Below are 27,243 nucleotides of genomic sequence, written 5' to 3'. Positions count from 1 at the left end.
TATATATATTTTTTTTTCTATTTTATTTATTCACTAAGAAAGAAAGGGCGTGGGGGGGTTAAGGAAAAATAAATTCAAAATATAGATATACGTATTGTGATGACCCACACACTTCTTCACCGGGCTTGTCTTGCTCACCACACTTCCTCTTCTTCTGCCGCACCAACACACACACACACACACACCACTACACTGTCGTACCACACACACGCCTCTTCCATTCATTCGCACACACCACTTTCTACACTTTCTTCTTCTTTTCTATTTTCTTTTTTTTTCACTCTTCATCGTAATACTGTTATTTGTTTTCTATTTTTTTATGATTTAATAACACTAATAACGTATAATATTATTTTTTTTCTTTTCTTTCTTGTTCTTCCTTTTTCTTGATACAAGATTTTGAGTCTTTTTTTTTTTCACTACAAGCGAGTCACTTGTTATCCATGTCCTTTATTAGCATACCTTGCATTTACTCTCTCTCTCTCTCTCTCTCTCTCTCTCTCTCTCTCTCTCTCTCTCTCTCTCTCTCTCTCGGAAAAGTAATCATACAGGAGTACGTATACTAATTCTCACTCACGAGACCACCGTCATTATTAGTCTTCAAGGGATCAAGTATAACCTAATATGGCACGACTCTCGCCACTGGCAACACCGATATGAAGAAAAACTAAGGAAATAAAACAGGAAATATAAACAAAATAAAAAAAATAATAATAACACATACACCATCACCATCTGAAGCGGTGACACTATGAACTGTGGCCCCTTTGTGTCAATGCTCTGTATACTGTGAGCCGCCATGTGTGTGTCAGCTCTGTATAATGTTACGTTAGCAAAGTATCAAAGTAAAGGTTCACTGTATACATGTAGCAGCCTGGCGCCAAGACGAGTGACTCCTGGCTGCCCCGCCACGCTGGAGTGAGCGAGTCTGATTCTCCAGGCGGCCGACAATGTGCCCGGCAAGTCTCTGGGGCCAGACACGGTTAAGGAATATTATTTACACTCTGGGACGAGCAGGCGAGCGACCAAAAGACAGAGCAAGAGCGAGACGGAAGAAACAGAGAAGGAGAATGTGACAGTGGGGAAGGGGAAGTGAAGCTGGAGTCAGCGAGAAGAAAATGGACGCTTGAGATGAAAGTCGCAGAGCAGCCAAGCCTTGCACCGGCTCGGGTGACGGCGGGGAGAAGTAATAAGACTGGTGGCAGCGGCTGCGTCGCCTTCACTACTCGGTATCGCTGGTGGAGTGCGACGCGCCGCTGTCCACCGTGTCGTTGGATGGACAGGTGCTGGAGGCCACGCCCGCCACGTTCTCCAGGCTTTGAGAGGAATGTATCGCTGAGATATGCTGCTGCTGCTGCTGCTGCTGCTGCTGCTGCTGGGAGCTGCCACTCCAGCTCTGGCTGCTCAGGGCCTCGCCCGCTGTCCCCGGCAAGAACCTGTCCGAGGACGAGGAGGCGGGGATGCTGTCACATTCCTGCAGCTCGGGCGGGAACATGGGCAGGTCCAGGTCAGCGGCGGAGGTCCAGCTGGCGGCCACCTGGCTACTGGCGGACTCCTGCGAAGTGCACACGCTGGAGCCCGGCAGGTTGTCCTGGTCCTGGGCGGCGAAGGAGGCCAGCTGCGAGGGCGTGGTGGAGCCCCCACACCAGGAAGTGTTAGCTGCCACGCTCTCAGAGGCGTCCAGCGCCGGGCAGCTGCTGGAGGCCACGCCCTGCAGGCTGGCCGGGGAGTCCTTGGAGGAAGGGTAGCCGCCACCGGAGTGCTGCAGCTTGCTGGTGCTGGTGCCACTCCACGTCAGCGACGCTATGCTGTCAGCCACGTTGCTGGCCAGACTTCTGCCGGCGGAGGGCGCGAGTAGACTCTCTCGCTGCAGCAGAGAAAGGACGGCCGGCAGCGTGGGGACCGCCGCCCCGCCCCACGAGAAGCTCTGTCCACTGCTGGCCGTGGACGATGCATCGTTTGACTGTTGCCGCCCTAAAACAGGAGCAACCTTCAGCCATGTTTAGGAACTATGTAGGTATGAAAGGGTACTAAGTATTGGTCACTACTGCCCAAGCTGTGATGAAAATAACATAGTTCTCTGCCTCTGCCCTTCTCTGTCTGTCTTCCTTAAATAATGAAGTTAAGTTGAAAACAAGAGTCCTCCAAGACCTACTGACAGTGAGGGCCGCGCCGCCAACGCACCTTGCAGGGCCTCCATCTTAATGCCGTGCTCGACCACGTTGTGGCGGCTGATGAGGTGCTTCTTGAGGTTGTACTTGATGGCGGTGCTGTGGTCGCAGTAGGGGCACTTGAAGGGCTTCTCTCCGGTGTGCGTGCGCAGGTGTCGGGTCAGGTCAGAGCGCAGGAAGAATCGCTTAGGGCAGTAGGTACACTGGTGGCTGGCCCCGAGCGAGTGGCCGGCCAGGGCTCGCGCCCACACCGCCGCCTTGCTGCCGCCGCCCTAAAACACGGACACACCAAATTTAGGGGAAAAATAATCTCGACCGTCACCTACCTATGTGAGTTTTGTCTTCGCGGGCAAGTGGTGGGGTGGATCTCGGGGGTGGGTGGACAGGGTACAGGTTAATGCTACCACACAGTCACCGTGACGCTAAGAGTTACCATAACCTCCCGCCTCCAGGCATGCAGCGTCACAACACGAGGCACAGGACTAACTCCACTTCCTCGAAGGGACACCAGGTGAGGCACATACTGAGTTAAACAGCTAATGGTCTTACTCTACTCATCATCTGCCCAACAAACAGGTGTAGTGCAGCCCCCTCCCTTCCTCCCATCGCAATAGTGCAATGAGGCCTGTACACTCCCTCCCAGCGAAGAGTCTGGCGGGTTGGTGGCCGAGCAGACCAAGGCCTCAGATCCCGCGCCCTAAAAGGTATTACTCCAATATTACATCAGTTATAGTACTATAAATAAATACACATCAACATAACAATGAAAAGCATTTCATTTTAAATGAAATGGAGGAAAAATTAACAGGATTTCATTCAGAGTCCCACGTTCTCAGCGGCCTGGGATTCCGGAGACTGAACGCCCCACGCTTGTATTCCCTCCCCACCTTCCTTTCGTCTTAATTTAGGCATGTACTAGTTACTTACACTCCTTCCTCCCCCCTCTTCACTGACTTGTAGAATGAAATATGCGCGTACTTTCCCTGCCTCCCCCTCTTTCTCATCGTAAGAATGTACACTCCCTCTCATCTTCAAAGTACTTACAGCAGATCACTGAAACACCTTCCGAATTTAATTACACAATGGAACATGTAAACATTTTTTCTTCATTCTCTTTAACATCAAGGGAACGATAGGGTAAGTAGTACACTCCCTCCTTCCCTCCCTCCCATGTTAAATAGCAGGATGGATTATGTAAACACTTCTTCCCTCCGTCCCTCTCATCTTCACTGAAGGATAGGGTATGCCCGCTCCCTCCCACTCACGTCTTCTTCCCATCACATGATTACGCATTAAGGACAGGAATCCACTTTGTGTCTCGCCCCCCCCCCACCCCTTCCTCTCCAACATTCTCCCCTCCCTCCCTCTCATCGACAACCCAACAAGACTGACGACTACCTTCCCTCCTCTCCCCTGCCCAGGCTTCATCCGTGCAAACACAAAACACTGACAACAAAACACACCCAATGAGGTCTCTCTCTCTCTCTCTCTCTCTCTCTCTCTTCGTGGATCAATAGTCTTCACCGAGGCTGGAGGGCACCAGTATAATGAACAGTGATGCTATACATTTCTCTCACTGTATCTTCACCATGCCTCCCTCCAGCCTTGCATAGGTATTAAGAGCGGATGATATTTTGTTGATGGAGAGAGGACACTGTTTTAATTGTGTAAGTTAAATTCATGTCAGTTTTCAGATGACTCTTTCGTACGGCTATACTTCTGTTATCATACACTGCTTTATTTCCATCAGTTCATGCAAATTTAGTCATAGAAGTCGTGTAATCCATTTTGTTTAATAACATGTATTGCATTTTTCCTCAATCTTTGGTACTTAACCATTTGACATTCTTAAAATTAATAAAATAAATAAATAAGTAAAATAAAATAAAATATAGGTTCTTAGTAAGTCAGAGGATTTAAGACAAAAATAAATAAATAAATAAATGAATGCTAAACATAATATTATGCTAAACATAATATTATGTTGAGCGTTTTTTTTTCCTTAATTTGAAATAATCTAACCTAATAAGATGTTTTTATATCGTTACTGACAGGATTTTCTTATGTTATAAGAAAATGCTGGCAGTAACTCGACTTTTGACAACAATGGTGCCTGTGTGCAAGTATGAACACCTTACAGCTTCAGAAGTCCCCAGTGATTCAATGAACTAAATGAATAAATACATAAAATAAACGATTAATTAAATTATAGTCTCTATACAGGTGTGCCTAACCCCTATCGTCCCCAACACAACACAGGCGGCGTAACCCCTCCCTCCCCTCCCCAAGACAACACAGGTGGCCTGACACCTCCCTCTCCTCCTCTCCCGAACACAACACAACACGACTTCACCCCTTCCTTCCCTCCCTAACACAACACAAAACAACAGATGGCCTGACCCCCTCTCCTCCCCAACACAACACAACACAACACAACACAGGTGGCCTCAGCCCTCCCTCCCCTCCCCAACACAACACATGTGGCCTAATCCCTCCCCCCTCCACAACACAACACAGACAGCCCTTATCCCTCTCCTCCTCTCCCCTCCCCAACACAACACAGGTGACCTCACCCCTCCCCTCCTCAACACAAGACAGGTGACCTCACCCCTCCCCTCCCCAACACTGGTGATGATCTGGGGAACAATGCATCAGAATGACTCAGTATAAGGTGGTGGACTTGTCCAGCAAGTTATTCCAGTTAATGTGGTTTTGTATTGAGCAGCAGGACACTGAGGAGCAAACATTCCTGCAATGCTGCTGCTGAGATACACATAACTGATTCTTAACAATGATGCAACAACTTTATTTTAAACATTTATTGATATAATTCAAATCAGCAAACATAATTATGTGGAAAATGTTGCACACTTATGCCTGCCAAACCTGCCAACACAACACTTTGTACACCATGGAACTCAACATGTGCCTCCTGGGAGAGTTTTGTGTTTGCATGTGCAGCACCAAATACCAACTGATAAAAAAAGTTACTTTATTATATACTTGTAATAATAATTGTATCATGCCCATCTTAAAGGGAGATACAAAAATCAGAAACAGTCATCACCCCATCTGACAGACAGCTGTAGGCTGGTGAGCAACAAGTGGACAGGTGGTCACACTCTGCTCCTCTCCTCCTCCTCCTCCTCCTCCTCCTCCCATCAGAGCAGCCAGCTACAAGATTCACCTGCCTGGCCACTGCTCACAGGCACACAGCTCTGCAGCCTGGAGAGGGTGGTCACTATTGTTTTTACTGCACAGATGCCTGGCTACACTCCTTCACAACTCAAGCAGTCCTTCCTCTGCACACAGGAGGGCTTGGGACCGCAGTTATTTTCCACTTTTCACCTTCCGCTAAATATAAGAATACTGACATTCTTCAACAAGGGTGGACAGCTCAAGGCAAAGATGTGGCTGTGCATGTGTGTGTGGTGAGCTTGACTGAGGCAACAATGAATGACATCTTCCCATACAAATATATGCATTTCAACACACACACGCACACACACACACACACACACACACACACACACACACACAAAACATACACAAACACACACACACACTTTGTGACTGAGCTTCCATTAAAACACGGAACAGTAGTAGGCAAAAACTTTGAAATCTCTCACAAGATGCACATGACCAACTTTTTTTTTACAAGAGAGAACTTGATTTTCATGATATCTTAAGAAGTGAACATTTCTCAATCTTTATCTCTTCTTTTTATACAAGGTAAAGGAGAGTGTGGTAACTAACAAGCTGACTGACTGCCTGGCCAAATGGCTAAGTAACAAATAATGATCTGGAGTGATGACACAAAGAATTACTCATTTACTGTCTAATCTGGAAGGAATACGTCTTGTCTTGTTTGAATGAACAACTTCTTATACTTTTCTCTCTCTCAGTGCCCGTTCTAGGACTTATTGACAGAGTTCTCATGTTGGAACACACTTTCCGAGAGTGCCAAGGCAGAGGGCCCTGAGCTGGCATGGGCCTTGGTAGCATCAAGAGGCTCCCTAACATGAAAGGTAGAGGCATGATGGAGATAAGAGGCTCTCTGATACAGCGGTTTGCCCTCGACCTGCTGCTGGTGTTTATTGCGCATGTGTCGGTAAACGTTGGAACTTATGGTGGTCCTATAGTTACAGTGGGGGCAGTGATACGGCTTCTCCCCTGTGTGAGTGCGCAAGTGGAGGGTTAAGTTGTCCCGCCGTGAAAATCTCTTTGGGCAGTAGAAGCACGTGTATGGCTTATAGTCCCCACCAGCATTCGCCTGCCCTCCGCGACCCTAGAAGAAAGAGAGCACATGTTCACAAACGGGACTTTTAACATGCACTCGATTACAGGCTAACAAAGACACAGGTTACTATGAGGGCAAAGTGGACCCACTGGCAGCCTGCACCAGTGACAGGAAATGCTCGTTCAATGAGTGATGTGACGCAGTTTGTCAGCAGACTCAATACTGTTCATCAGGTCAGCCTCATTCACGTGCATCATGAAGTCAGACTCAGCATAGACGTCCAGAGTATCATTGTACAAACACACTGAACAAGGAAGTTCATCAGCAGCAGATCAGGGAAGGACCATGAAAGGCAATTAAAAGGCATAGTATTTATTCAATGAGGGCTGGTGATAACTCATTACTGTGTACTAAGACCTCTAGTGGACTGCCTCTCCCCACATTTAAATGACTGAGGTAAGACATTGACTGGCATGTTCCCCAGGTAAGGTTCATTCCATCCTCCATCTCTCACTACTAAGTAATGCTCTTATCACATCATTGCTCTTCCTCTACAATTGGTGACTGGTACTCACTTCTCAATTAGAACAAATTTATGGCCACTTGACACTTCACACATACAGGAAAAATACAATTCAAAGATTCAATTTGCAAATTTTTAAAGCTACAAATTAAACATTTTCATCCTTGATTCTGATTTATGAATGCAAAATACATGTGCATGAATAAAATTTCAAACTGCCTCAAAAATATTGAAAAATACATCAAACTAAATAAAGATATGAAAGAAATCTACAGGACAGATTCCAATTTACACATTTTCAATGAAGATAATTCTTTTGTAATGTATGTGATTTACCTGCACTTCCCCGCACCCGATTTGTTATGCCTCTCCCCCTCCCATCACCAGGCTAATTCTCCCAGCTCTCCTCATCTTGTGTAGCTGTACTTGGATCCCATGCTGTATTCTAGTATTCCTTGTATCCATGTTTTCTTCACCACATATTTGCAATTACAAAAACATAATTCAATCTGACATTCTTTTAATCCCATAAGAAATATCTTCAAGTTGAACAACTCAGGAACTAAGTGTAACAATACAAGTGGAGAGTAATCAAGACAACAATGGTCAAAGGCCTCTCCTTTACTAAGTAACACTAACTCTTATTGAAAAACATAACCCTCTCCCTACTTAGACCAAATAAATACTTTCTTATAGTGTGCCAGTGGTGTAAGAGAAAGCTTATTCTTGAAGCAACTTGGAATACCAGTACATTTGTAACTGTACCAGACTTGTATATTTCCAAAACAATCAACTACCATACAGCATGATAACTCTTCCTCATCTAAAAATGGTCATATCATTATACCACCATTTTAGAGCTGGGGCAAAGCCTGATGAATCAAAGAAACCAGATGTATTTCAACAATGAAAATGTGATCATTTTGACTTTGTGAGAGATAACACTACACCAGTCAACAAGATATTTTTGCTGGTCCAAATTTAAATTTTGGCTTATTCACTAAAATACCAAATTACACAATCACTATTTGAAACACCAGTGTATGCCTCAGCCAGCACTTAACCCTTCAGACTCTGCAGCCAAATTAGGACACAGTTGATATGAATTCCTCACAGTACTTTCCTAAACACCATCATAAACTGATCCCTAAGCTGGGAAGCATTGATTAAGAATTATGGACTACAACAAAAAGGCCTTGCAGGATGGTGCAGTATCCACAGAACCTGGAGATACACAGTTCATCAAAAACTCTTCCACCAGCAACTTCTGAGATGCTCACCTCCAATGTGGCAACAATGTGCCAGTGAAGACAAAAAGGTGATGTGTCACAAAACAGGAACAGCTGGCTGGTGTGTGTGTTTGTGTGTGAACAAATGCTATAGTGAAGTAGCTATTACTCCACCTCAAAGCCACAAGATGAGGAGCTATCATCTGCCTGGTGGGGACTACTCAGGTCAATTCCGGGCTTGGGAACACCCGGAGACACGGCACATGTGTAGTGTTTCCTAATGTGTACGTTGAGATTGCCCTTCTGGGCCGACCTGAAGGAACAGTGGGGGCAGCTGAAGGGCTTCTCCCCCGTGTGCCTGCGGTAGTGCATCCTGAGCTTGGACTCACAGTGAGTCACGTAGTTACACTGAGGGTGGGGACAGTACCAGCGGCCCCTTGGCCACTGCTCACTCGCCAGGGACGACACCCTCCTCCCAGCAAGGCCGCTGACATCTCCTGCCCCCTGCTGAAGGAACAACAGTCCTCAGTGTGTGTGTGTGTGTGTGTGTCGTGTATTTATCTGACTGAGATTATCTGGTTCAAAACTGCACTGTTCGGGGAAACTTTGCTTTTTCCAAACCACAATTCAATAATACTGAATCTTTATAACCTGTTAATTTTCTGCTTCCTAACAGATGGTAAATGTGGTTCTAAATAATTACTTACCCAATAATAAATCATGGATTGTCAAAGCTTTTGGGTATGTAATATTACTTAGCCTATTTGTCTTTAGATATATTATATTTAATTTGTGCCACAGTGTTCTGTTATCATATACGCATATCAAATTTATCCTCAAAATTTTGGATACATGTTTCTAGAAAACAAAGCCATATGTGACCCAATGCCAAGAGTTAGTGTTCCCCATTGTATCAGTACCTAATGTTACAAGTTTTGTGTGTGATGCCACCTGCAGTGGAGATGGTGAATGCCATACAAGTATTCTAGGCTGGCAGGCTGGAGGGTGTTCACAGCTGTTCACAGTCCTGCTTGGTGACATATTCATTGTCAATAAGCTGAATTTCTGACAGGTGGATGAGTGAGGGCTGTTCTAGTATGCTATCTGGGAGTTGTGGTGATCACTGGTGCTACCTATGTACTGAACAGATCACAGATGTACTGACTTGAAGCGCTATCATATTTGATGGCTTATAAGATGCATGGTCTTATAAGGCGTACCCCAGTTTTGGCAGGCATTGAAAAAAATAACAATAATAAATAAATAAATAAATAAATAAATAAATAAATAAATAAATATATATATATATATATATATATATATATATATATATATATATATATATATATATATATATGTATGTATGTATGTATATATATATATATATATATATATATATATATATATATATATATATATATATATATATATATATATATATATATATATATATATATATATATATATATATATATATATATATATATAAATAAATAAATAAATAAGCAGATTTAAGTTCCGAATATGAAGTGAGGGTTTCACCTGACATTTGAAGCCTTTTCATATGTATTCAGATCCTTACTAGATTCCAATATTTTTCATTTAAAATCTTGGATATTTCCTAGGACCTGCCAACACTGGTCCTTAGATCAATCCTGCTGTGAGATGTTAACAAATATGGCATAGACAGTGCAGTTTGCACATTATATATTTTTATCATCATTCTAGACAAAATTGTAGTGGTAATATTTTAGTATATTTTCAGAGCATAAGGATGTGTGAAAATGGATTTACCTTATTCTCTATACTGTATCTTTATTTTAAATATTCAGTACATTTAAAAAAAAAAGTGTGAAAATAAATTTGTTCAATTCACTATGAAATTTGGTACGATTGTAGTTTCTTTATTCTAATTAAAATCCGTGAAAATAAATTTGTTCTATTCATGCCTTACCTCAAGGAATAATGGCATCATACTAAGGAACACATTGAATCTTGCCCGTGTTGTCAGGTTTGGTGTGTAACTGACTGCAAGTTTGTTTTGGTACATGCAATGTAAGCATCGTCACTTAACTTCTTCCTGACTGGTGTTATTTTATGTGAATTACAGGTAGGTACAACCTGTTATACATTGTTACCTTGCAAAAAAGCGTTGTTTTTGTGATGTAGAAGTGATCACCACTTTGTTTACGTATGCAAAGATATATGAGGTTTGATTTAAGGGCCACTGATGGTGCCCCATGGTCCCCAATGTCACTTGACAGGCACTGTAGGATGGGAAGTTGCTATAGACTTACCACTGGCCACTGCCCCAAAGCTGAACCTTGGTCTTGTAAGATGCAAGCTAATTTTGAGACTTTTTTTTAAAGAAAAAAAGGTGCATCTTATAAGCCATCAAATACATTAAGTTTTAATGTTACTGTGGGCTAGAATATTACACAAAATTGCATGTGTTTGATCCTATAATGGGGAAACTGATTTCATGTGTCTGGTTCCTGAAGTTACTGAAGCCAAGGCATCAATGTCTCCAGAAATCAACAGTCCTCTTCCATATCCAATATTAATTTTTTATGTGTACTTAAATATTTTCCTTTGCTACATGGTGTAGCTTTATCTCAGGATATACCTCGCAGCATGGTATCATTGATGTTATATTATGGCTGCACTTGTGTTATTGGACAAAGGTGTGGCATGAACTTTAATGCAGTTTATGTACTTCCATTTTCTTATTCATCTAAACAATACAATTCTCTCTCTCTCTCTCTCTCTCTCTCTCTCACACACACACACACACGCACGCAAACAGCTGTTTTCTCTTTAGCATATTTTCAAAGACACCAAATCAGTAAGACTGACAAAGAAAAGAAAATAGGAAAAATGTGAAAATATGGACTTGAGTACTTTGTGGTGCACCTTCAACTCTCCTTAAATACATGCGCTCTGTGGAAACCTCTCGAGGAGCAGCTTCACTTCAGGGTGGGTGGAGCGGGCGTGCCTGCGCATGTTGGACTTCTGTGAGAAGCCCAGCCCACAGACAGGGCAGGGGAAGGGCCGCTCCCCTGTGTGGGTGTACATGTGGTCTTTAAGGTGGTGACGCTTGCCAAACAGCCGCTGACAAACTGGGCACGGGTAGCCCAGGCCCGCCCGTCCTCCTCCGCCCTACAAGAAAAACCAAGGCCTCACTCACTCATCTTTCAAACCACCACCATCACTACTACCACCACCACCACCACCACCACCACCACCACCACTGCCCTTGGTTGCAGCTTATGTACTGCAGAGGTCCACCATCACCACCATCTTTCAATCAAAGTGCACAGATTCATCATGTGCTGACTCTTTACTGATGCTACTGTCGCCATTCATCAATTCCTAAAATACCTCCCTTCTCCTGTAGGTTAATTTTATTGTTCAATAATGAACAATTAACAGTTTCAAATATTATAAGTAAAGAATTTACAAAGAGGACTTGATAATTTTTTAAAAATCATTTGGAAGCAGCAATGAAAGTAAGATTCCCTTGCCAAGGCACCACTAATGCTGAATCACTTTTCTCTTCAAAATTAACATAACTTTGGGTCTGTCACATGGCTGGAGTTTCAAAGACAGCTGTTCACCTCACACAATGCCAAGAGAACCTCAGGCCTCCAATGGGTGAAATCACATGTACAACAGCTACCCAGGTAGCAAAGGTTGCACCCTTACCATATACCATATCAAGTTAGTAGACACAGGCAAAATATGTATTCACTGTTACATATGTACAAACAAGACAATCAAATTCTTCTGCCTTGCTTTCATTACCACTTGTGCTGGGAGTGAGTGGAAACTGCCTCCTAACTCTGAACAAGATAATGATACGAAGGTCCATATTGCCTCTATTTGGCAAAGGATTTGAACCCCAAGTTTTTCAGTATGCTCCCTTCACCACCAAGATGCTAAACCTGTACAGTAAATTCTGAAATAGGTGCAGGTTATATCCAGATTCAATTACCCTTGGACTGAAAAGCCATGAAATTATATAGTGCTAAAAAAATTGAATATCTTCCAGCCTGATGTTATTTGAGTCTTGTACTTCCCATATAGCACAATGACCACACCTCACCATGTCTTGCAACTTCCATGGCTGTTCTCTCATGTGAAACTTGAGTACTATGTTTACATGTTAAAGTGTTCATTCTGGCACTAGAGGCAAAGTCCACCCTCTTCTTGATGTTTTCCTTCTCATGCCCTTGAATTCCATGATTTCAAAAGCAGAGAAATTAGGTAAGTACATTGCACTAGAATAGGACATTCACCTGAACCAGAATGTGAAAGAAGATACTCAGTAGCAGATCACAAAACTTGTTGGTAAATGTGTGGCTCCTTACAACAGCCATCCTCTCCTCCTTGGTTATTCGTGCAAGCTTTGTAAGGATGGAATTTCCATGTCCTTGCTCCAGTGCTCTAATCTATCTACCCAAGGAGTGGTGACTGCTAGCTTGGTCTAATGTGGTGTGTTACTGTGTTACAAGAAATTGTGGCTTCTTTATATCACTCCTTGAACTGTGTTCTGTTTACTGTCCACAGCTGTTATGAGACAGAAATATGGTATTGGCTTACATAACTTTGGTTGTTCATTTCCCTCATCTCTAACACAAGCAACTCTTGAATGTCTTCCTCTGTTATGTCTGTGAAGTCCAGGGCTGAATCCTCTTCAAGCTCTTTGATGAGACTTGATCCTGGCAGCATCATCTCAACATGCTTGACATTGCTGGGTGAGTTATATCATGCTACAGCAAAAATATTAATGGTAACTTTGATGTTGAACTTTCACCAGCACCACTTGATCAACACAATGACTAGCAGTACCGACATCCCACGGCTGAGAATGATAAGCTCAAGGTGATGTAGTAATAAATCTGTGCTTCTCACATAATGGTGCACACCATTCTTAACCAAGATCTACTGATCCAACACCAATCAATAAGCTCCCAATATCCTAGTGGATGATATGTGTATCACCAGGATAAATATGTATTCAATATGCCACAATCAGGGATCGGGATAATGCGAAAAAGCTCATTATCTAAACTGACTGTCCTGCCACTGTGCACACTCGTCTCACAGATTATATTGCTGTATATATTGATTTGGAGGAGTACAGGTGCTGGTGAGAGTAAAAGGTTTGCTTATAAAGAGTTGGTTAGTTGATGCTGCATTTATTCACTTTGTGAAATCTGGATACTGAGATTTTGCTTTACAACACATTTTAGTTTGCCTCAATAAAGAATCTCCCTGATAATTCCCACTCTTTTAGACACTGGCTCAGAATGCAGAGCTGTGGCTCATGACTTCCATGTCATTCCTCACTTACACTCACCATGAGTTCGTATTTCACTGAAACCAAATGGCTCACTGGTGGGCAGCTGGCAGTGCAGGCATGTAGCTATGCTTCACTCATTGTCAGATTGGCAAACGAGGGATAAAATCAAAATCTTCTCATATACAAACATTTATAACAATTCTTTTCAACACAACTATAAAATATGTCCCTATGTACCACCCATTCACAGCACGAGCAGCATTTTCCCTCCCAGACCTTCAGCCCCGGGAGGCCGTGTGGCATCATGGTCCCACACTCCCTCCCAACAAGCCTCACATTTGCTCAAAGATGAGCCGATGGGCATTACGCACATGCCTCCTCATGGTTGACTTCTGAGAGAAGGCTGAGCCACAAACAGGGCACTGATAGGGCCGTTCCCCTGTGTGGGTGTACATGTGGTCTTTGAGGTGGTGCTTCTTGCCGAACAAGCGGCCACAGACACGGCAGGGGAAGCGTGGGAGGGGCGGAGCAGGGAGGAGTCCTGGGCCCAGGCCCTACAAGAGAAACAACACAGGCCACGTTCATAAGGGTGACTAACACACACACACACACACACACACACACACACACACACACACACACACACACACACACACACACTACAGTCTCACACATACACCTAGTCCTGCTCACCCACACATGTGCACTCACACACCTAGTCCTGCTCGCCTCCTACCCAATCTCTCTTGGACCACCTGTAAAGTTCCTATGGAGCTGGAACTAAGAAGTTCCACCATTACATATAACTCTGATGTGTAGTAACCAGGGGAAAAAGCTTCATACTGGATTGTTTTCCCCACCTTTTAGGTTTTCCACTGTGTAACAAGCTCCACTCTTAGGTGAGCATTACAAATAATTATCACAAAGTCACATTCCAACGTTATCAATCAAATAATGTGATGAATTTGGATGAAAGGTTACCATAATATCAGAAGAGGTCATGTTCTCCGAGTGTCTGCTTGTATCTCAACTCTAATTGTGCTGCACTCATTATTTGAACATTTTCCTGCCATCATTTGAGCCGATTTATTAATTTATTTATTTTCTTTATTAATGCATCCTACATGATGGCTCTAGCAATGGTGAATGAAACTGAAGGGAATTATATTTTCACCATGAATGTGGCAAGTAACTAAGATGAATTAGAGAATGAATACAGTGTAGTAAGCATGGGCTTGCTGTTGTCACAAGGGTCTAAACCCTGCCACTGGACATTGTTCCACCTCAAAATTTGGCATCTGGATGTCCCATGTAAGAAGGCCAAGAGTGTTCTGAAAGTATTTCCCCCTAAGTTTTATGTACATTCTTTGACTCTTTTACAAGCAGACTCAGAGAACAAGGCTTTTTCTGAAGGAAGCATGGTGGACACTGATCCAAAATACAGACATTACTTTATTAGCAACCACAGACCACGACTATGCATGATGACTGTTATTGTAATGCACTGCAGAGCTTGAAGTCTGTCACAGAGAGGAATGCTTTATCAGCAGATATTGTAAAAGTTCTCTCACTCTCTCTACTTCTCCATTTTATTCCTTGGAGCACTCTGCTTTTAAGATGCTGAAGGTGAAAGATGATGCACACATACATCCTTTCTGATAAATGTGTGCAGAATATTCATACTGTTATGTTCCTGCTTACTGGCCCTCATGATAGCTGCTCTCTTAAAGAGTCTTGTTTTTCCGTGTAAAACAGTTGCTCAGGAGCCAGCACCATCTTCTGCAGTAGGCAACACACTCCCAAAACAACACCACCATCATAATGACAAAACACAAGACAGGCTACAGTCCACCTAGCAAATGCCCTATATCCAAACAATTACTGACAGAAACAGGCAAGAATGCAATATTATTGCACCACAAAGATTACCACCAAGATCAACCACAGTGATAATTCCCAAACGAGCATTGACCAAAAACATCACTTCACAAAATGCAGAGTAATGACAGTGTTCTTGGCTGTTATGATGTCATGAAGGCTTCCTCCAGTGGCATGGCAAGATGACGTGTGCTGCAGCATGTCTGTGGTGCACAGGGTTGGAAAAAAACTTTTTTCTTTTTAACCCAACCCAGTGAGACTTTTGGGGTTTTGTTTTTTGGGGGTGTTTTATTGTTTTTTGAGGGGTTTTATTTATTTTTGTTTATTCTTCATATCTAAAAGTAAATCAGTTCAAATAAGCAACTGAAAAGTAATCTGGTGTGAAACAAAAGGTTTGAAGTGTTTTTTCTTGTAGGAGAGGCATCGGCCAAGAGCAACAAAAATATAATAAAAAAATAAGTCCACTGAGGTGCTGGATGTCAAAAATTACAGGATGTGTTGAAACCTCCTTCCTGAAAGAGTTCAAGTCATAGAAAGGGATGAATGACTGAGAATAATGGTTACTACTCTTGCATAAGAGAGGTAGATAGAATAGGGGTGAGAGAAAGAAGAAAGTCTTGTGCAGTGAGGCCATCAGAGGAGGGAAGGCAAGCAGTTAACAAGATCAGAAGAGCAGTTGGCACGAAAATAACAGTAGAAGATAGCAAGAGATGCAACATTGCAGCGATGAGTGAGAGGCTGAAGACAGTCAGTTAGAGGAGAGGAGTTGATAAAGCAAAAAGCTTTTGATTCCACCCTGTCTAAAAGTGCGGTATAAGTGGAAACCCCTCATTCATGTGAAGCATACTCCATACATGGCCAGATAAGGCCCCTGTACAGTTAGCAGCTGGGGTGTGAGAAAAGCTGGTGGAGGCAATTCAGAATGCCTAACTTCATAGAAACTGTTTTAACTAGAGATGAGATGTAGAGTTTCCAGTTTAGATTATAAGTAAAGGGCAGACCAATAATGTTCAGTGTTGAAGAGGGGATAGTTGTCTGGAAGGTTGAGTTGAGTTGATAGAGGGAGGGATTGAGTTTTTGAGGCAATGAACAATAATAAGCTTGCTCTGCCTCAATCAGAAATTTTAGAGAGCTCAGAAGTCAGGTGTTCAGTGGCTTCCCTGCTAGAACTGTTTACTTCCTGAAGGGTTGGACGTCTACGAAAAGACATGGAAAAGTGCAGGGTGGTATCATCAACATAGGAGTGGATAGGACAAGAAGTTTGGGTTAGAAGATCATTAATGAATAACAGGAAGAAAGTGGGTGATGGGACAGAACCCTGAGGGACACCACTGTTAATAAATTTAGAAGAACAGTGACCATCTATCACAGCAGCAATAGAACAATCAAGAAGGAAATTTGAGATGAAGTTAGAGAGAATGATAGATGTCATAGGAGGGTAGTTTGAAAATCAAAGCTTTGTGCCAGATCCTATTAAAAGCTTTTGATATGCCTGGCAAAAGTTTCAACAAAATTCCTAAAAGAGAATGACCAAGATTCGTAAAGAAATCCAGATCAGTAGAGTGGCCTCAACAGAATCCATACTGGCAATTAGATAAAAGATTGTGAAGTGATAGATGTTTAAGAATCTTCCTGCAGAGGATAGATTCAAAACTTTAGATAGGCAGGAAATTAAAGCAATAGGATGGTAGTTTGAGGGATTAGAATGGTTACCCTTTCAAGGAACAGGCTGAATGTAGGCAAACTTCCAGCAAGAAGGAAAGGTAGATGTTGATGGACAGAGTTGGAAGAGTTTGACTTGGCAAGGTGCAAGCACAGAGGCACAGTTTCAGAGAACAATGGGATAGACCCCATCAGACTCATTAGCTTTCTGAGGGTTAAGGTCAGAGAGGGCATGGAAAACATCATTGCGAAGAATTTTAACAGGTTGCATGAAGTAGTCAAAGGATGGAGGAGCGGGAGGAACAAGCCCTGAATCATCCAAAGTAGAGTTTTTAATTAAGTTTGAGTGAGTTCAGCTTTAAAAATAGATGAGATGGCAGTGATGCCATCATGGTGAAATAAAGGAAGGAAAGATGAAGAAGCAAAGTTATTGGAGATGATTTCAGCTAAGTGCCAGAAATTACAAGGGGAGTTAGATCTTGAAAGATTTTGACACTTTTAATGAAGAATACACACTTGTTTATGTCAAGCTGATATAGGTTGGTCCAGCTGGACAAAGCCTGTATTAATTTGTGCTTTACAGAAAATGAATGGGTCAGACTTGACATTTTTTACATTTTTTATGTGTATGTACATATACAGATCTTAATTATCAATATGATATAGAACTAAATTTTGATATGTAAAATAAAAAAAATAAATAAATAAATAAAAAAATAAAAATAAATAAATAAAAAGAAAAAATAATGCCAACCCTGGTGGTGCATGACTGGTGGTGAAGAGCAGTGTGAGGACAAAATCAATTACATGATGACACAAGTTTTCATGTCTGGTGAAAAATTGCATCATGGTTGGCTGCAGCACTTGGCTGCTCAATATATTTCTTTGTTTCTTTGCATTTGTGAAGAGACAAGCAAGTCATAGAGAAAATAGAAAAAATATGCATGACTGCCACTCCATTTTATATATATATATATATATATATATATATATATATATATATATATATATATATATATATATATATATATATATATATATATATATATATATATATATATATATATAAAGCATGAGAATCCAGTCAATTTTATCTAAAGGTTGCATATTATGTGGAGATACATATGCCTGTGCACTCTGAAGTCATTTGAGTAACTAAGTATCTAAGCCTGGACTCCTGATAACAATGACATGAAAACAAATATGACCATCTTACTTGTGCTTTGGTACATAAAGTTTTATTCATAATGAATGCAATAATGACTTTCTAAACATAGAGACTTTCCTTGAAAAAAATAAATAAAAATAAATAAATAAATAAAATAAATAAAATAAATAAATAAATTAATTAATTAATTAATTAATTAATAATAATAATAAAAAATAATAATAATAATAAAAAATAAATAAATAATAATAATAATAATAATAATAATAATAATAATAATAATAATAATAATAATAATAATAATAATGAGTAAATAAATAAATAAATAAATAGATAAATAAATAAATAAAAATTCAACTTCCAATGAAGGACCAACTCATACCAGACATGGCTGAGGAAACAATGTTACTTTCACCTCTGCAAGTTAACAAATATGCACACAAGATGGAAAAGTAAATGTGTTACACAGAAGTCAGAAATAAATAAAGTGAAGTGAGAGGCTCCAAAGCTCTGGCTGCCAAAAAGCAAGTAACAGTGCCACTTCTTGGAATGAAGTTTCTCATGGGCTGGCAATCAATATGCAGCTACAAATCTTACAAGTATTCATTTTCTGTATTCACTATGTTTAACAATGAAGGTCAACAGGGTTGGCAGAATTTCCTTCTGATATGCAGTCTGTTTAAACTTCATTGAGATAAAAGAAAAAAGTAAAATGAAAAAAAAAAAAAAAAAAAAAAAAAAAAAAAAAAAATTTCAGTGTCGTAACAATACTTACTGGCCCACCCAATTGCCTTGCCCTAACAAACTCCAAGTACCACCACTAAATGAAACACAACACAAGGTTTACAGGGCACTTGGCTTCTCCTCTATTGAGGAACACATAAAAGCGTAAGTGTTATATAAAAACACATAACAGTTCTACAAACATCACTTATGACATACAAAAGCAAGCTACTTGTATACAAGGATGATACTGGGAAGAGATATAGGCTGATGACCATCAAAGCAAGAGGTAAAATCAATGAAAGTTTCCTTTTCCTTGTTTTTGTTTTCCATGATACAAAGGTCAAGTACATGTAGTCTCCCAGAAGGTTGTAGGAAATAACTCAATGCTGAGGAGTGTTTGCAGCTTCTAAGTACTATACAAGAATTATGTCAACTAAAAGACAGATTACAAAATGTTCTGGGAAAGAAACAAAGTAGATTATGATGGATGACAAAAATGCAAAAGTGGATGATGAATATTTTGATGATGCCAAGGGGAAGTGTCTGAATAAAATGAGAATAGCAAGTTATGTCTGTGCTGGATGGTGTTGGCTTGTAGCAAACACTTTCATCATAAGATGATCCACAGATGTAAAAGGAGAAAAGGAGTACAAAATGAACAAAAATAAAAGGATATTTAAGTTATATAGGGGATATAACAAGGGTGACATTAGCAAAAATCTCAGGATCAGTAATCAGGATGAGACAAGAAATAATGGGTTTAAGCTTGATAAATTCAGATTTTTTAAAAAGATGGAAGGGAATTGATTTTCAAACAGTGAGGTAGATGAATGGAAATACTCAGTAATCAGGTTGTTAAAGCAGTCACTAAGGAGCTTTACACAAAGATTAGACAAACTTATGGATGAGAATGCATGAAAAGTGGAAATAGGTGGGCATATTTCATATCAGACACAAGGAAAGAGGCTTGGGGTTAAAAAATTCTGAGATGAATGAACAGAAGAGAAATACAATGAATAACCAATGCACTGAATGATGGTTTCAACTAAAATTTTGTCTTCAGGAATATCTGTATGTGTGGAGGAAGTAGGCCACCTAATCTCAAATATTCCCTTGACAAGGCTGTCAGCCTGGTATACAGAAAGACAGCTCCACAGTATGGAAGGCAGATACACTGTAAATTAAAAGAAGCTGTTTTCAAAGAATTCATATAACTGCCAGCACTCCCCTTGACACAATGGTGAGCAGTTATAAGGAAGATAAAGCTGTGCAGGTCACAAGTTTCATTACAAGAAGAAAAATTTCCTCTTTATTGCTACTTCTACTCTTCATTTACTACTAGGAAAGCTCTTCTCTATATTTTCATTTCCCATATGCAGGGAAGGGAGTGGAGGATATAACAATAACATCTGTATGGATCAAGCTGATGACATGACACTATCAATTACCATGTATTCTCAATCAATGTCTTAGCAATAACATAAATCTAAGCCTTCAAATTATTTACAAATTACCAACATGCTGCCTGCACAGGAAAAGTAAAACGTACAATGGAGTGGTGGTGATGAGGAGCATATAAATGTTAGCAGGCGAATGACTGTCAGCAAAGCAAAATGGGCAAGCATCTGATCTAATGGATAGTCACCACACAGATTATACAGACCACAGTATTTCCTCACACTCTTGGGACTCCATTATGAAACAAAATAGTTAGTCTCAAGGAATGAACAAACTTATGTAACATCCCAACCAGGTAAAGCCTGGATGTACATGAAGTATAATTTTGGAGGTCAAGGGTTCACTTCAGGGAACCATGATATTTATCTATATTTCTCTTCTGTTCCTCTTATTGTATTCATTAACACTTATCTGTTGTTTTTGTACCCAGCTAGCATCCCCCTTTAAGAGTAGCAAACAAGGAAAGGCATCAACACACCTTGTCTCATAACAGGAATAAAAAACGGAGGAAAGAGTTCTCAGTCCCCACACTCTGTCTCTCAGTCACTTTTAACATTGGTGCAAGGAATATGACAGTATTCTTCCATTCTGGTTACAGAGTGTGCAGCCAGGCTGTTCCCCTACTACAGAGGTATGGGATAATGCATGTTATATTTGATGTCCTATTCCCAGTGTAATATACGCTCCATAAATATGAAACCAAAGATTCTCATTAACAGGTGATAAATGTCTTCCTTGCCATGAGAGGGACTAATTATCAGTGTGCCATGTGCTGCATATTGGTGCATACACTGAAAAGCATTTCAAAAACAATCTCTCAGCCTATAATGAGACATGCTCACTGAAAAATTTTAATATTCTCATGTGTATCAAGTTGATGTAGTAATGACAGCATCAAATCAAGATTTTGAAGCCTTAAACCTGTTACCCAGTGACTTCCTTAAAATTGCATTTACTGCAGTTTACAAAGATATCCAATAAGTACTAAGCTGTCATAAGTTTATGCCGCAGTTTCTTCCCTTTTCACATCCACCTGTTCACCTCTAAGGGTGTGGTGTAGACCACTTCTCACCATTACAGGTTTATGGCATACGCAAGACAAAATGCACATGTAAGTTGTTAAATGCATCATACGGCAACACTACTTAGAATTAAAGTTAACAAAACCAAAAAAAAAAAAAAATTGGAAGTTTTCTAATTAAACCTAATGGATGAAAATGTACCATAGTTCTTGATGCTGAAACCCACCAAACAACTTGCAAGCTTTAAACCTCTAACTGATCAAACACTCCATAACAGATGCACCATTTGCTTCTGATGCCTCTTATTTGAACCTCAGAGCAATGGGCATCACACTGTGGCCTGATGAAGAATACTCATTTCCTTGGCAGCAGAACAAGACAATGAAACTTGTGACCTTCAAGAGCATTTGTGAAGCAGAAGAGTTCTGGCACAGGAATATATGTATCAGTCATCCAGCCAGCAGCACTCAGCCTCCCAGCAACATCCCTTGTTCACCTAAAGCTCCAGGAGACAACATAATTGTTACATGAAATGCACAATTGCCCACAAAACTGTATTCCCCTCCCACCCATACTACCTTGTGTACATGTAGCAATGCTGTACCAAGGAATGGATGAAAAACTTTCATTACCAGTAGATCCTTCAATCTATACTCAATTACAGTCATGCAATTAATTGTTAGAACTCACATAATCCTGTGTTAAGGAGACTGACATACACTTACATAAGAAAAATACTGCACTGAGTATAAGTTTAAGATTAGATCAAGTTCAGAAGAGGCTTGTGTCTTGCTACATGTACATCATTACTGATCTGAGGCAACTGCAGCATTTCTTTTTATTATTTATTTTATTATTATTATTTTTTTTTTTTTTCTTTATAGAATCAGGCAAGCCAGCATAGCACTGATGCTTCCCTTCAGTGATACAGCTGCTAGAACTCTTTCAAGGGAATCTTTTTAATACTGGGAAGCATTAACAAATTTATAGGATATGTGGAATTACTTTTGATTTTTTTCCACCAGTCTAAGTCAAACAAGATGTAAATCTGACAAATAGGGCAAATCAGTAAGAAAACCTTTCAGAAAACTTGGCATGACTTGATTAAGTTTCGGGTGCCTTCCTGGAGCTGAGGTGAACCACTTAGACTAAAGGGTAACACTCACCATCTGCTGCTGCTGCTGTTGCTGCTGCTGCTGTTGTTGCTGCTGTTGCTGTTGCTGCTGCTGCTGCTGCTGTTGCTGTTGCTGTTGTTGCTGTTGTGTAGAACCTTGAGAGCCACTCTGGGAGTCCTCAAGTTGGAAGGCATCTAATGAGAACCTGGTCAAGTCCCCACCTCCACTAGCAGCCCCACCTCCTGCCTGCCCCGCACCCCAACCTACGAGGGAGTCCTGGGGGAGACCCACTCACTGTTAGTGTAAATTTCAGTACAACACAAGCATGATGCTGCACACCACACACCTACAGTGTCATAAGGAAAGCACTACTCATTACTGGCTTTTTATTTGGAAAACATGAAATATCTTAGATTTATGAAACATAGGATGACTTCTTAAGAACCAGACTATATTAACACAAAGTAAACAGTCATTACAAAACAACAGAAAGGAAAGGAAATAAGATACATTTTTTCCATGTTTTTGCAATCATAAAAGTATTTCCTATCTCATGACAACAAAATGACTTATAATTAAGGTTATAACAATTCAAGATAGATCAACAACTAGACAAAGATGTATTATGGCACACTCACCCCCTGCAGACCTGAGGTGCCTGGCATGGCCTGCGCCACCAGCTCCTCCATCGTCTGCGGCTGAGACGTCAACACCTGCGGCTCAAACCCTTGAGTGCCCTCCGACACACCATCACCTGTGACACACAGTAGTACAACTTATTACCAACTTCCTACTATGGATACTAACTACTATGCATACCAAAATACCTGAATGCACACCAAAATACTTAAATAATGTACTAAAGTACTTATTTCTTCTAGTAATGACTGTACTCCAGTTGCTTTGCAGTGGGCATCAATATTGTGGTGTCAACATCCAGTGAATATAGCAGTGAGTCCCATCCATGGTTGTACTTAAAGTTTCCAAATACATGGCAGGAAAAGATGCAAAATGCTGAAATTGAATGACTGAGGCCAATAGTCACTTATCACTTGCCATATACATGACAGTCAGTGACTGCCACGTCCAGCCACACACCTTGATGATAAATAGTCACTCGTCACTTGCCATATAGATGACAGTCAGTGACTGCCACATCCAGCCACACTACCTTGATGACAATGTGTGTCAGAGAGTGGCAAAGAGGTTCTTGGTACTACAAACAATTCTTTTTGTGTAATTTTCTCATCACTCACTCCTTCCCACAGTTTCTATCCACACCTATAACCCCACACCATAACACTAATCAAATTTCAAAACTTCAGAGATAATCCTGTACAAAAAGGGCAAGACACTATGGCAAAGTTGAAATAACATAAATCTATTAATAACCCAATGCTAAATAATAAAAATAGAAAAAAAATAAAGAAAGATGAGGACAGCACCTCACTATTGCAATATAAACATCATTCTGGGGCAGCAATGAAAGTTAACCAACAGATTTATAAAATATCACCAGATGTCAATTGGGGAGGCAGCGACTGAGTGGTGAGTGCATGGAAGCAGTGAACTTAGCACATCATAATCCAGGGCCAGATAATAAAGAGACCATCATGACTGGGAAACAAAAATTCCACACACTGCACTCCCACACCTTGTAATGCAGGGTTGTAGGCAATGCTGTTGTCTGAGTTGAGAAGGTCTTCACTGCTCTCATTCTCCTCCTTGGGTTGCTCCAGCACCTCAGTCTTGACTATAGGGGGTTCATCATGGTCTAGCACCTGTACAGTGGAAGGGAGAGACTATAGTAGATCAAGATTACAGGATGGGTAAGATACCACTCTCAAAACATAAACTCTCGGAAACATAAGCTAACAAGAAACACTTGCTGAGAAGGGACTAACTCAAGGTTAGGAGATACACCAGAGTGGCTAGGAGCATGAAATGGCTTACCTCCAAGGACTGACTAGGAGTTGGGGTAAGGGGTCCTTCCTTGTGCCTAGATCTTTCCCCATCAGACTGGGATTCCCTTCCCTCACGGTTTTCCCGTGGCGGTACATCTTGACTAGGGACAGAGGCAGGGAAGGGGTAGCCCTCCTCAGGGGTGCGCGAGGGAGGCCGTGGCCCCGAGTGTGTGCGTGAGGCTTCCCTCGTCTCCCTGCCATGGTGGTGGTCCCCTCGCTGGCTCCTGGGATCCTCATAGGCCTGGCCTGGCAGACCACCCTCATCCTGCCTCACTCGCTTGGACTGGGAAGAGCTACCAGCCTCTCCAATACTACGCTTCTCTTTGCTGCCACTAACACGAGATATTGGTGCCTCATCTGGCACAGCCAGTCCCTTAATCTTGAGGCACTCAGCTGCCTTGATGAGGCCAGCAAGGTCAGCCTGTAACACATTCACTTCACCCAGGTACATGTAGTTGAGCAGTGCTTCCAGCTCACCGTGTTTCACATCTTTGAGCACGATGACCGGGTGCCGGCACTGCGTGCGGCTGAAGATTTCTTCAAAGTACTCGCTGCATGTCGACAACACCAGCTTGTGCACTGGGTAAAACTTGCCTTCACATGCCAGGGTCACATCACTGTAGGACTCCTGCAAGCCACAGGGACAGAGATATATCACAATTACTGTATTCCCCACCATACAATGCAAATATTACATATGCACTAATTCTAATGCAAAAAAATTATAAAAAATATAAATTAAGGCCTTTTCAGCCATGAGTCACTTATGGTGACTGGTGCAGTGGTAGAGACACCTGGTCTCAATGCTCAGTGCCAGTACCAATCATTCCTGCCTAATCAGTCCATCCCACCTACATCATGTCCTGCCTGATCAGACTGCCTGTGTCCACCTTTCTCAGAGCATGGAAGAACAGGCAGTAGGTTACAGTGGTATGCAAGTGGCCAGTGATTCATGAAGGATACATCAGAACTCAAGTTATGCCCGCCAAATAAGAGATAAGAAGGCTTACCTTGCGTCGGATGGTAGACAAAACATGGAAGAAAGTTGTTCCATGATTGTTCCACTTGAGGGAGAGCAAGCCAGTGTCCATTGTCATGCTTCACACCTGCAAAGATGACACACACACGCACACACACACATCCAGTTACTGTCTTGCTTCACACACTTCCTGGGCAGCCTATGTCACTTCTCTTGACAAGATCTGGAAATGAGAAAATGAATTCTATTGACTGTTATCTTGATTTTCTAGTGGAGGAATCATAACAATCAACATTAATAAAAAATTGTGCAAGTCAAAAGAAAAAATGTGTAAATCCCTCATAGTCATCCAATTATCGCTTTATTAATACCTTGCTCACAATTCAAAAAGGTACTCACTCCAATCTTTTCAACAGTATTTTACCAGAATTAACTATATAACTTTTAAGATTTGTTATACATAAACTTTAAATAAACTTGATAGCAAAATAAATATAAAACAATTCACTAGTCTATCATAATCTATACAATTTCCATACTATATAAAATGGGTGTCCAGTAGTTAACAGCACTGATGAAATGAAGCAAATGAGTGATTATCTTTCCAAATATCAGCTGAGCCCTATGTACTGCAACTCCTGACCTTTCCACGACACCCCAGAACAAAGAGAAGCCTTCCTGCACCAGCCTTTCCTCCAACATGAGCCTCACATGAGCACGCCAGACACCGAGGCCGTTACACAACACAAGCTACTCGCCAAGCACACCAATCCTAACATTAGCATCATCCATACGGCAATGCCTCACCACCACCACCACCACCACACGCTCATCAGTATTCACACCACCACCCACTCACCCCACCACACCACCACCACCACCACCACCATCTAGAGCTTCCCAATGCCTATGATAAAGCAATGTCACATCAAGCAGCATCCACCTAGCATCTTAACACCAAGAAATGCAGGACAAAAATAGCAATTCATTAGCATCATTGGCGGAGGGAGGTCTTCAAGACAGCCCAAGGATGCAGCCAGGGAGAGAGGGAGTACAGGGATTCAGGGAGGTTACGGCAGGGAGTAACATGAGAGGCTGGTTCAGGGTATTAAGAGTTCAGATAGTGATTAAATTAAGGAAGGAGGATTGGCGTCTCTCGTCCCTCCCTCCGCGGCCATCACAGCTTCCCTCCCCCCTCCCCTAGACTGCCGCAAGGTCTTGCACGCCTCTCTCACCACGCCAACTACACGCTACACCACTTATTCCAACGCTTCACTACCCCCAGGACTCCTATCGTGCCCTGTGGTGGTAGTACAGGGCCAGTTAAGGTGTTATAACCCACCTGGGCCATGGTCCAGGCGGCGCCGACGCGCAGCGAGTCTTGCGGGAATTTCCTTGGGCGAGTACGACCTGCAAAGTATTTATTGTCACCCTCCCCTGTTAGATATGGGGAATTGGGTTACTTGGAATGAAACATATATATTTTTTCTGTTATTTGATATTTTCTCGTTGTGGTATTACTGTCTCAAGTCTTGAATTTTATTTAGGCTCGTGCTATTTGCTTTCAATAGGAAAAAACCGGTCCTCTGAGAGGCGCTAAATGCACTAACTTATCTCTTTTAATACTTTATTCTAATTTGGGTGATTAAATGGCTGCTGGCCACTATTGCTGACGAATGCGGTGAGTGTGATGGGGAGGCGAGGAAAGGAAGCAATCATTTCCTAGGGTTGGGAGTTTTAAATATACGTATGTTAGGGACAACCATGTATGGAAACAAATATCAATCTTCTTTTACTGTCAGG

At 41.5% G+C, this 27,243-nt stretch overlaps 1 protein-coding gene across 2 annotated transcripts; it reads right to left on the bottom strand.

Annotated features, from left to right (window-relative positions):
• On the bottom strand, nucleotides 1–26,850 carry LOC135105721 (broad-complex core protein isoforms 1/2/3/4/5-like). Of its 2 annotated transcripts, XM_064014146.1 has the most exons (8): nucleotides 26,783–26,850; nucleotides 25,472–25,663; nucleotides 24,451–25,089; nucleotides 24,152–24,278; nucleotides 23,136–23,251; nucleotides 22,549–22,773; nucleotides 2,185–2,443; nucleotides 1–1,974 (listed from the first exon to the last, which is right to left on the bottom strand). In XM_064014146.1, exons 2-8 carry the CDS (start codon nucleotides 25,556–25,558, stop codon nucleotides 1,223–1,225), a joined length of 2,205 nt encoding a protein of 734 aa, XP_063870216.1. In that variant the 5' UTR covers nucleotides 25,559–25,663; nucleotides 26,783–26,850; the 3' UTR covers nucleotides 1–1,222. The 2 variants fall into 2 exon arrangements, with proteins under 2 accessions (XP_063870216.1, XP_063870217.1); XM_064014147.1 differs by lacking the exons at nucleotides 1–1,974; nucleotides 2,185–2,443 and adding an exon at nucleotides 4,976–6,459.
• Nucleotides 26,851–27,243: the final 393 nt, after the last annotated feature.

Source organism: Scylla paramamosain, chromosome 12 (genome assembly GCF_035594125.1).
Source record: "Scylla paramamosain isolate STU-SP2022 chromosome 12, ASM3559412v1, whole genome shotgun sequence".
Taxonomy (NCBI): Eukaryota; Metazoa; Arthropoda; class Malacostraca; order Decapoda; family Portunidae; genus Scylla; species Scylla paramamosain.
Note: the sequence above shows the minus strand (reverse complement) of the source record. Positions and strands in the feature narration are given on the sequence as shown.

Excerpts from the sequence above, each read along its gene's own strand:
- LOC135105721 (XM_064014146.1), bottom strand. The coding sequence starts at position 25,558 with ATGACAATGGACACTGGCTTGCTCTCCCTCAAGTGGAACAATCATGGA. Across the intron at positions 23,252-24,151 it reads CTACAACCCTGCATTACAAG|GTGATGGTGTGTCGGAGGGC; the intron begins GTGTGGGAGTGC and ends TGTGTGTCACAG. Across the intron at positions 1,975-2,184 it reads TAAGATGGAGGCCCTGCAAG|GGCGGCAACAGTCAAACGAT; the intron begins GTGCGTTGGCGG and ends CTCCTGTTTTAG.